Below are 12029 nucleotides of genomic sequence, written 5' to 3'. Positions count from 1 at the left end.
TTATTTAGATGGAGTCTCGTTCTGTTGCCCAGGTTGGAGTGCAGTGACACGGTCTCAGATCACTGCAACCTCCATCTCCCAGGTTCAAGCGACCCTCCTGCCTCAGCCACCCTAGTAGCTGGGATTACAGGCATGTGCCACCATGCCCAGCTAATTTTTGTATTTTTTTTATTGCATTTTAGGTTTTGGAGAACATGCAAGATTGTTGCATAGGTGCATATGTGGCAGTGTGATTTGCTGCCTTCCTCCCCTTCAACCTTATGTGCCATTTCTCCCCATGCCATCCCTCCCCGACTCCCCACCCCCCGCAGTCCCTCCCCTATTTCCCCCCAACAGGCCCCAGTGTATAGTGCTCCCCTCCCTGTGTCCATGTGTTCTCATTGTTGAACACCCATCTATGAGTGAGAACATGCGGTGTTTGATTTTGTGTTCCTATGTCAGTTTGCTGAGAATGATGGTTTCCAGGTTCATCCATGTTTCTACAAAGGACGCGAACTTATCGTTTTTGATGGCTGCATAATACTCCATGGTGTATATGTGCCACATTTTCCCTGTCCAGTCTATCATCAATAGGCATTTGGGTTGGTTCCAGGTCTTTGCTACTATAAACTGTGCTGCAATGAACATTCGTGTGCATGTGTCCTTATACTAGGGCGATTTATACTCCTTTGGATATATACCCAGCAATGGGATTGCTGGGTCAAATGGAATTTCTATTTCTAGATCCTTGAGGAATCACCACACTGTCTTCCACAATGGTTGAACTAATTTACACTCCCACCAACAGTGTAAAAGTGTTCCTATTTCTCCACATCCTCTCCAGCATCTGTTGTCTCCAGATTTTTTAATGATCGCCATTCTAACTGGGGTGAGATGGTATCTCAATGTAGTTTTGATTTGCATTTCTCTAATGACCAGTGATGATGAGCATTTTTTCATGTGTTTGTTGGCCTCACGTATGTCTTATTTTGTAAAGTATCTGTTCATATCCTTCGCCCATTTTTGAATGGACTTGTTTGTTTTTTTCTTGTAAATCTGTTTTAGTTCGTTGTAAATTCTGGATATTGAATATTGGCCTGCCTTGGTAGGTTGGGGAAGTTTTCCTGGGTAATACCCTGAAGAGTATTTTCCAGCTTGGATTCAGTCTCTTCGTCACATTGAAGTACACCTATCAGACATAGATTAGGTCTTTTCACATAGTCCCATATTTCTTGTTGACTTTGTTCATTCCTTTTTACCCTGTTTTCTCTAATCTTGCCTTCTCATTTTATTTCATTGAGTTGATCTTCGACCTCTGTTATCCTTTCTTCTGCTTGGTCAATTCAGCTGTTGAAACTTGTGGATGCTTCACGACGTTCTCGTGTTGTGTTTTTCAGCTCCATCAATTCACTCATATTCCTCTCTAAGTTGTCCATTCTCGTTAGCATTTCATCAAATCTTTTTTCAAGATTCTTAGTTTCTTTGCATTGGGTTAGAACATGTTCTTTTAGCTCACGGAAGTTTCTTATTATCCACTTTCTGAAGGCTGATTCTGTCATTTCATCATACTCATTCTCCATCCAGTCTTGTTCCCTTGCTGGTGAGGGGTTGTGATCCCTTGTAGGAGGAGAGGTGTTCTGGTTTCGGGTGTTTTCATCCTTTTTGCACTGGTTTCTTCGCATCTTTGTGGATTTATCCACCTGTCGACTTTGTAGTTGTTCACTTTCTGATTTTGGTGAGTTTAAGTCTGTAGCAGCAGAACTCATAAACCCCTTTTTTTGTCCCCAGGTTTTCTGTCTCAGGGTGTTAGGGCTTTATGAGTTTCCGCTGTGCTGCTGCCGATTTTTTTGGTTGTTTTTTTTTTTCCTTCTCCTTCTTCAGGGCTGCCCTGCCCACAAGGAGGCAGCCTAATCACTCTCAGCCTGCAGAGGCCTTGCTGAGCTGCCATGTGAACTTCCCTGCTGTCCTGTTTATATGGGTGTAGTTAGAACTGCCTCAGGAACGGTGGCCTGCCTCTGTAGTGACGACTCTCTCTGTAATGGCAGGTTGCCTTGGCAACGGCAGGTTGCCTCGGCTGCTGCAGGCTGCCTCCGTAATGGCGGACGCCCCTCTCCCACAGAGCTGGACCGTCCCGGGTTCAGTTGTGCTTGCTATGAAAGTCCCAACCCAGAGCATTTCCAATTGCTGTTATTTTGTTTTTGTTTTTGTTTTTGTTTGGGTGGGACCTGCCGGGCCTGATCACCTGGCTCCCTGCCTCAGAGCCTTTTATTTTTTAGTTGAACGGTCGGCTCTCTACCAGGTGACCTGGTTGCCTGTTGAATAGGCTCCGGGATCTGTGTGATTTCCCATGCGGCGACCCACTGCGCCGGCTGAAACCGCGGCTCTGAGATTCGCGGCGCTTTTTTGCCTGGGATTCTCCTGGCCTGGCTCCCTGTTTCAGCTCCCCTTGCTGGCTAAGAGGGGACACAGTCTCGTTTACTCTGCACTGGGAACCGCTGCACCTGGGCGCAGGCAAAACAGCCGCACCGGACAAAACAGCCACGCTGGCAACCCATGGGGCTCCTCCGCCTGGGTATCTCCTGGTCCGTGGGCAGTAAAAATCCGTCTGGAAATGCAGTGTCCACTCACCCTCTGCACTTTCACTCAGACCTGTGATCCTGAGCTCCTCCTAACCGGCCATCTTGGATCTCTCCAATCTAATTTTTGTATTTTTAGTAGAGACGGGGTTTTGCCATGTTGACTAGGCTTGTCTCAAACTTCTGACCTCAGGTGATCCACTGTCACGGCCTCCCAAAGTGCTGGGATTTCAGGCATGAGCCACCATGCCTGGCCTGATCTGATGGTTTTAAAAACAGGAGTCTTCCTGCACAAGCTGTCTTCTCTTATCTGCCACCATGTAAGACTTGCTTTTCACCTCTCTCCATAATTATGAGGCCTCCCAGCCATGTGGAACTGTAAGCCCAATAAACCTCTTACTTTTGTAAATTACCCAGTCTTTTGTCAGCAGTGTGAAAATGGACTAATACAATAAGTTGGTACCAGTAGATAGGGTGCTGCTGAAAAGATACCCAAAAATGTGGAAGCAACTTTGGAACTTGGAACAGTTTGGAGGGTTTAGAATAAGACAAGAAAATGTGGGAAAGTTTGGAACTTCCTAGAGACTTGTCAAATAGCTTTTCCCAAAATACTGATAGTGATATGAACAATCCATTAAAGTCCAGGCCGAGGTAGTCTCAGATGGTGATGAGGAACTTGTTGGGAACTGGAGCAAAGGTAACTCTTGTTATATTTTAGCAAAGAGACTGGAGTCGTTTTGCCTGCCCTAGAGATTTGTGGAACTTCGAACTTGAGAGGGATGATTTAGAGTATCTAGTAGAAGAAATTCCTAAGCAGCAAAGTATTCAAGAGATGACTTGGGTGCTGCTAAAGGCATTCAGTTTTATAAGGAAAGCAGAGCATAAATGTTTGGAAAATTTGCAGCCCAACAGTGCAATAGAAAATAAAATCCCATTTTCTGAGGAGAAATTCAAGCCAGCCTTAGAAATTGGCATGAATAATAAGGATCCAATGTTAATCCCCAAGACAACGGGGAAAATATCTCCAGGGAATCTGAGAGGTCTTCATGGCCGCCCCTCTCTTCACAAGCCCAAAGCCTTAGGAGGAAAAAAGTGGTTTTGTGGGTCAGGCCCAGGGTCCCTATGCTGTGTCTAGCCTAGAGACTTGGTGCCCTGTGTCCCAGCAGCTCTAACCATGGCTGAAAGGGGCCAACATAGAGCTCAGGCTGTGGCTTCAAAGCATGCAATCCCCAAGCCTTGGCAGTTACCACATAGTGTTGAGCCTGCAAGTACACAGAAGTCAAGAATAGAGGTTTGGGAACCTCCCCCTAGATTTCAGATGATGTATGGAAATGCCTGGATGCCCAGGCAGATGTTTGCTGTGGGGGTGAGGCCCTAATGGAGAACCTCTGCTAGGGCTGTGTGGAAGGGAAGTGTGGTATCAGAGCCCCGACACAGAGTCCCTACTGGGGCACTGCTTAGTGGAGTTGTGAGAAGAAGGCTATCGTCCTACAGATCCTAGAATGGCAGATCCACCAACAGCTTGCACTGTGCACCTGGAAAAGCCACAGCCCATAAAAGCAGCCAGGAGGAGGGCTATACCCTGCAGAGCCACAGGGGCGGAGCTGCCCAAGGTCATAGGAGCCTATCTCTTGCATCAGCATGACCTGGACACGAGACATGGAGTCAAATGGGAGTATTTTGGAGCTTTAAGATTTGACTGCCCCACTGAATTTCAGATTTACATTGGGCCTGTAGCCCCTTTGTTTGGCTAATTTCTGCCATTTGGAATGCCTGTGTTTACCCAATGCTTGTATTCTCATTGTATCTAGGAACTGACTAGCTTGCTTTTGATTTTATAGGGTCATAGGCAGAAGGGATTTTCCTTGTCTTATATAAGACTTTGGACTGTGGACTTTTGAGTTAATGCTGAAATAAGACTTTGGGGGGCTATTGGGAAGGCATGATTGGTTTTGAAATCTGAGGACATGAGATTTGGGGGGGGCCAGGGTGGAATGATGTGTTTTGGCTGTGTCCCCACCCAAACCTCATCTTGAATTCCCATGTGTTGTGGGAGGGAACCAGTGGGACGTAATTGAACAATGGGGGCAGTTCTTTCCCGTGCTGTACTTGTGATAATGAATAAGTCTCATGAGATCTGATGGTTTTAAAAAGGGAGTCTCCCTACACAAGCTCTCTTCTTTTTTCTGCTGCCTCTGCTGCCATGTGAGATGTGCCTTTCACTTTCCACCATGATTATGAGGCCTCCCCAGCCACATGGAACTGTAATTCCAGTAAACCCCTTTGTTTATAAATTGCTCAGTCTCAGGTATGTCTTTATCAGCAATATGAAAATGGGCTAATACACTCATGGTACTAGTTACAGAGGTGTGTTCATTTTGTGAAAATTTGTCAAGTTGTATACTTATGAATTGCTTACTTTTTTGTACATATTTTATAATTCAAAAACAAAGATTACATTAAAATAAAAACAGTACAAAGAAATACATATGAAGCTTCAAGTAAAGAGTAGAAAGAACAATGGTTGTTGGAACATAGAGAAGGGAATGATCAGTACTGTTCATAAAGTTTTCATTGAAAGCGCTACTTAAGTAGAAGGAGCACTTTCTAGAAGAGATAAAACACAAAAGTCTGTACTTTATCTTGTCTACAGAAACAAAGGTATTCAGTGGCAACAGTGGAAATTAGCTTAGTTAGAAGGGGGAGTTCATTTTCTAAAACAAGAAAATAAATTCAGTATGTATTATTTGTAGATAAACCTAATTATTATATGAAGTGCATTTTTATCCTGTATCAGTCATTCATACTCACAAGTTTTAAAGTCGATTTATCTCTTCTTTTAGTGAGTGACTCCTAAAAAGAATTTCTTTTGTATCTCCATTTCAGCTTTCTTAGCTCAGGACCTTCTGCTGACCTTGTTTCCCACCTTTATATGTTGTAGAGATAAATTGCTTATTTTTTACTTCAAAGCTAAAGGATTTATCCTTAACTCCTCCTTTTTCTCCCCTCTTAAAAGTTGAAAGAGAAGTTTATATGGGAGAAAAGTCCAAGGGTAAGGATAATCTATAGTCCCTAACTAATGAGTTGTCTTTAGGGGAGCACTGTCCAATAGAAATATAATGTGAGCCATAATTATGAATCACATCTGTAATTTTAAATTTCCTAGAAGCCACATTAATAAAAACAAAATAGGTGAGATTGTTTTATTAGTATATCTTATTCAACCTAAAATGTCCAAAATATTATCATTTTAACATGTAGTTAGTATTAGACTATTTTAATAAAAGCCATTTACATCTTTTTTTCACATTAAATCTTTGAAATTCAGTGTGTATGTTGCACTCACAGCATATCTCAGTTTTGACTAGTCACACGTTGAATGCTCATTTGCCACATGTGACCAAAAGTGCAGCCCTAGAGCTCCAGTTGAAAATTATTGCACAGCGAACATCCAGAAAAGAAGTTACTTTTTAAAGAGAGTTTCTTATGCAGCAGATATTATCTCATTTGTGCCTTATATCTAGCTTAGTGCAAAATACTATGTCAAAAACTGCTAGATGTTTCTCTGAAATTCTGTCATAAATAACACTTTCTCATAATACATTCTAAAATTATACTTAGAAAAAATAGAATCCACTTTTTTCTTATGTGCTTTTAAAAAATATTGACTTGCTTCAACCAAGTTTTTCTATTCAGTGGCCTACATAATTGTACATAATTACAAAATGGAAGCTTTAATTCAATTGGGATTTTTTGGTATTTCAAGCTTATATTTTGCCATTTAAAAAAATAATTTCAACTTTAATTTTAGATTCAAGGGATACATGTGCAGGTTTGTTACATCAGTATATTGCATGATGCTGAGGTTTGGGATACTCATGAACCCATCACCCAAGTAGTGAGCATAGCACCCAACAGTTTTTCAACTCTTCCCCTTTCTCAGCCTCCCCCACTAAGAGTCCTCAGTGTCTATTGTTGCTATCCTTATGTCCATGAGTACCCAATGTTTACCACCCACTTATAAGTGAGAACATTAGGTATTTGGTTTTCTGTCCCTGCATTAATTTGCTTAGGACAATGGCCTATAGCTCCATACATGTTGCTGCAAAGAACATGATTTCATTCCTTTTTATGGCCACATAATATTCCACACAAATCCATCCTTGATGGACAGCTAGGATGATTCCATGTCTTTGCTATTGTGAGTAGTTGCTGCACTGAACATGCAAGTGCATGTGTCTTTTTGGTAGAACAATTTATTTTCTTTTGGATATATACCCAGGAATTTGATTGCTGTGTCAAATGGGAGTTCTGTTTTAAGTTATTTGAGAAATCTCCAACAGTGGCTGAACTAAGTTACAATTCCATCAATAGTGTATAAGTGTTCTTTTTTCTTCATACCCTCACCAGCATCTGTCGTGATAATGACCAATAGCCATTCTGACTTCTGTGAGATGGTATCTTATTGTGGTTTTGACTTACATATTTCTGATGGATGGTGTTGTTGAGCATTTTTTATGTTTCTTGGCTGCTTGTATGTCTTCTTTTAAGAAGTGTCTGTTCATCCATGTCTCTTGCCTACTTTTAATGGGGCTATTTGTTGATTTGCTTAAGTTCCTTTTTGTTGTTGAGACGAAGTCTCACTCCGTCCCCTGCTGGAGTGCAGTAGCATGATCTCGGCTCACTGAAACCTCTGCCTCCCAGGTTCAAGCAACTCTCCCATCTCAGCCTCCCAATTAGCTGGGATTACAGGAATCCATCACCACACTTGTCTCATTTTTCTGTTTTTAGTAGAGGCAGGTTTCACCATACTTTTTTGGCCAGGCTGGTCTTGAACCCCTGACCTTAAGTGATCCACCCACCTTGGCCTCCCAAAGAGCTGAGATTACAGGCATGAGCCACTGCGCTGAGCCTTGAATTGTTTACATTCCTTATGGATTCCGGATATTAGACCTTTGCCAGATGCATAATTTGCAAATATTTTCTCCCATTCTGTAGGTTCACTCTTTACTCAATTGATAGTTTCTTTTGCTGTGCAGAAACTATTTTAATTAGGTCTCACTTACCAATTTTTGTTTTTATTGCAATTGCTTTTGAGAACTTAGTCATAAATTCTTTCCCAAGGCCAGTATCCAGAATTGTGTTTCCTAGGTTTTCTTCTGGGATTCTTATGGTTTCTGGCCTTACCTTTAAATCTTTAGTCCATCTTAAGTTAATTTTTGTATATAGTGAAAAAGAGAGCTTCAGTTTCATTTTTCTGCATATAGAGAGCCAGTTATCCCAGCCCCATTTATTGAACAGAGGATCCTTTACCTATTGCTTATTTTTGTCAACTTTGTCAGAGATCAGATGGCTGTAGATATCCAGTTTTATTTCTAGGTTCTCTATTCTCTTCCATTGGTTTATATGTTTATACCAGTACATCTGTTTTGGTTATTGTAGCCTTACAGTATAGTTTGAAGTCAGGTAGTGTGATGCCTCCAGCTTTGTTCTTTTCACTTAGGATTGCTTTGGCTATTTGGGCTTCTTTTTTTTTTTTTTTTTGGTGCCATGTGGATTTTGGAGTAGTTTTTTCTAATTCTGTGGAGAATGATATTAGTAGTTTGATAGGAATACTGTTGAATCTGTAGACTGCTTTGGGCAATGCGGCCATTTAACAATATTGATTCTTCCAATCCATGAGCATGGAATGTTCTTCTGGTTTTTTGTGTTGTCTGTGATTTCTTTCAGCAATGTTTTGTAGTTCTCCTTGTAGAGATCTTTCTCTCCTTAATTAGAGGTATTCCTAGATATTTGTGTGTGTGTGTGTGTGTGTGTGGCTACTATAAATAGGATTGCATTCTTGATTCAGCTCTCCACTTGAATGTTATTGGTGTATGGAAATGCTATTGATTTTTAAACATTGATTTTATATCCGAAAACTTTACTGAAGTCTTTTATCAATTCCAGGAGCCTTTTGGCAGAGTCAGTTTTCTAGGCATGGAATCATATAGTTTTACTTCTTTTCCTATTTGGATGCCTTTTATTTATCTCTTGCATGATTGCTCTGGCTAGAACTTCCATATTTTATTCTTGACAATAAAAATATTGAACTTATTTGAAAACTTTGCTCGATAGTTACTAAGTTTTAAAATTGTGTAGAACAGGCAGGGTGCAGTGGCTCACACCTGTAATCCCAGCACTTTGGGAGGCCAAGGTGGGTGAATCATTTGAGGTCGGGAATTTGAGACCAGTCTGACAAACATGAAGAAACCCCTTCTCTACTAAAAATACAAAATTAGCCAGATGTGGTGGCGCATGCTTGTAATCCCAGACACTTGGGAGGCTGAGGCAGGAGAATAGCTTGAACCTGGGAGGCAGAGGTTGCGGTGAGCTGAGATCGCACCATTGCACTCCAGCCTGGGCAGCAAGATCCAAACTCCAAATAAAATAAAAAAAAAAAAAAACTTGTATAGAACAAAAGTGGCTATTTTTCATAGCTTCTTCAAGTATAATTCCTTTATCAATTTTAGAATATGTTGACATAAATCATGTTTTGGAAGCTGATGAGTTTATTGTTAGTGTGCACAGAAAAAACATTTGTCTCAAATCTGTTATATTTCCTAAGGGAAAAATCTGTCTTTTGGTGCCTGCATTGATTATTTGTACTTTTGATGATTTAAATGATTTTTAATATTTTTTACATAATAATTGTTATAATCTGAGTTATCAAGTAAAAGTTTTAAAAATATTTGGCTTGAATTTTTAAATATCTTTACTTTTATATTTCTGTCTCTTTTTTTTCCTGTGCATAGGTGTATAAAATACTAGTAAAGAAAACCCGAGAAGAAAGCTGGGTAGTTTTCAGAAGATACACTGACTTCTCCAGGCTTAATGACAAAGTAAGTACTATAATACATCCAAACTAACATTACAGTTTTGAATTATTTTTTAATTTCCTATACTTCTGTTATATTTTTTCTTCTTTATTGAGTCAATCAAATCCTTTCTAGCTCATAAAAAATTAAATTTTTAATAGAAAATTTAAAAAATAAAATTTTTTATAAAAAAATTTTAGTATAAAAATATGAAACTTTAAAATTGCCAAAAGGAATATAAATAATTATCTAGTGAGTTTCAAAAAGATGTATATAATAAGATCTTTTGACCTTTTTTTTTTTAAAGACAGGGTTTCACCATATTGGTCAGGCTGGTCTCGAACTCCTGACCTCAGGTGATCCGCCCACCTCAGCTTCCCAAAGTGCTGGGATTACAGGCATGAGCCACTGTGCCCAGTTCTCTTTTGACTTATTATAAAATTATATATGTCTATAAGATAATGAGTAAAAACATGTTTAACATACTGTATTAATTTCCTATTACTGCATAATAATTTACTGCAAATTTGTTGCTAAACCTGTTTATTATTTAGTGGTTTGGGTGGGTTCAGCTGGGTTTGTCGCTTAGCATCAGGCAAGGTCAACATCACGCTGTTAGCTGGGTTGGGCACTTATCTGGAGGCTCTGGGGAAGAATTACCTTCCAAGCTTATTCAGGTTGTTGGCAGAATTTAGTTTCTTGAAGTTGTAGGGCCAAAGTTTCTGTTTCCTGGCTGATTGTCAGCCAGAAGTCATTCATACTTCATAGAGACTGTTTGCCAGTCCTTATACATAGCCCCTCCACCTTCAAAGCCAGCAATAGTGAGCCAAGTTCTTCCTGTGCTTTGAAGCTTTCTAACTTTCTCTTCTGCCACCAGCTAGAGAAAACAGTCTACAGGAGTCATAAGATAAGGCTCACCCAGATAATCTTCCTATCTTAAGGTCAATTGATTAGTAACCTTAATTACAGCTGCAAAATCCCTTTTTCTATGTAACATAATAAAATCACAGAAGTAACTCAAGAGGCAAAGGTCGTGGACCATCTAGAATTCGGTCTACTGTGCATACAAAACAGAATAATAAACTTCCGTATATTAAGAACTCTTAAAACTAAATTAGGAAATTGAACCCCAAGTAAAAAATGCAACAAACAGTATGAGCAGGGTAATTCACAGAAGAAATATAAATGACCAGTATACCTGGAAAACACTTAATATCACAGATACTCCAAGAAAAGAAAATAATGACACTGTTTTTCACCTGTCAAGCTGACAGATATTTAAATGCTGTTATCTGGTGTTGGAAGATTGAATCTTCCTACAGGACACCCAAAAGTTTTGCGTAGTTTGATATAATAATCACATTTCTAGGATTTATCCTATATAAGTAATCATAAACATGGGAAAGATTTAGCTTTAAGGACACTTACCACAGTGTTTTGTATATTGTTTTATTTATCTGTGTTTTACTTTGTTTTTAGTAATTAAAAATTGGAAGCAACTTAAATTTCTGAAAGTGAAGAATTAAGTAAATTATTATTATAATATAATAGCAAAAACACAAAGAGCTGAGCTGTCCCCAGAGCTCGAGGAAAATCAGATGGTTTTTAGTAGTTAAAAGTTGGAAGCAACCTAAATTTTCTAAAACCGAAGAATTAAATAAATTGTTATTAGAATATAATAGCAAAGGAAGAGCTGCCTTGTCCCCAGAGCTAGAGGGCATTTAGATAGGGAAGGAGGCAGAGGGTGTGATATTTTGGAAGCCAAGAGAAAAATCATTTATCTAAAAGCATCAAGCAGTTTATGATGCTTTTGAGAAGCCAACTAAGATGATCTTAGAACATGCAGAGATTACTCTCCAATTTTGACAGGTGTTTAATAAGGAAGCATTACTGGTCCTTTCCTTTCTTCCTTCTTTGGACTCCTTGAAACTTTAAAGTTAATATATTTTTGTAGTGTTTGGTGACGGGAAACCATGTAACTTTGTAGTTATTTACCTGCCAAATTTTTTTCTGCCGCTCTTAAAAACCTCAGTTTAAATGAAAAGGTAAAATATAGAATGGTAAATTATTTTATCCATTTTAAGATTTGGTTAAGATGCTTTCTTGCAATATGCCAAAATAAAGTGTTATTTCTAATGTATGCCTACAATTATTTATGAATTTTATCTACTGTTCCTGAGCTTCATATATTATACTGAATTTAAAATCTGTAATTCTGTACTTCTATTGATTTTTTTAAATGACTAAACAAAGATAAAAGCAATTCATGAAGTTACCTGATAATTAAGTAGAATACTTAGCTTTTAATGAAATTGTTACATTTTGATCATACAGACTGATTTCAAACCATTTCATTGTAGAGCTATTTAATCCTTTATGATACCATTTTTCTTTTCAGACTCCACTGTTATTTAGTGTTTACTTCCTATTATCGCTTTAGATTTCATTTTTATTGCTGACATATTTCCTTAGGCAATCTGAGATTTAGATAAACCTTTTTGTAAAAAGATGATAGGCATTTAATTTAAATTTAGTAAATATTTCCTTGATCCTCCAAGATGGGCATTTAAAATTAGTAAATGTTCATGTTGGTGTTATTAGGTACCAGAAAAAGCTT

At 38.9% G+C, this 12029-nt stretch overlaps 1 protein-coding gene across 4 annotated transcripts in view; it reads left to right on the top strand.

Annotated features, from left to right (window-relative positions):
* The window catches only part of SNX16 (sorting nexin 16), a 45056-nt gene that overhangs the window by 6554 nt on the left and 26473 nt on the right, over positions 1-12029 (top strand). For all 4 annotated transcript variants that reach the window (XM_012474840.1, XM_012474837.1, XM_012474839.1 and 1 more), the window contains one exon: positions 9350-9436. In XM_012474840.1, the coding sequence (XP_012330263.1) occupies positions 9350-9436 (87 nt within the window). The remainder of the gene's footprint in view (positions 1-9349; positions 9437-12029) is intronic.

This window comes from Aotus nancymaae, unplaced genomic scaffold, assembly GCF_030222135.1.
Source record: "Aotus nancymaae isolate 86718 unplaced genomic scaffold, 86718_ANA_hifiasm-v0.15.2.pri h1tg000036l, whole genome shotgun sequence".
Classification (NCBI taxonomy): domain Eukaryota; kingdom Metazoa; phylum Chordata; class Mammalia; order Primates; family Aotidae; genus Aotus; species Aotus nancymaae.
This window is presented reverse-complemented; position numbering and strand designations above follow the sequence as displayed.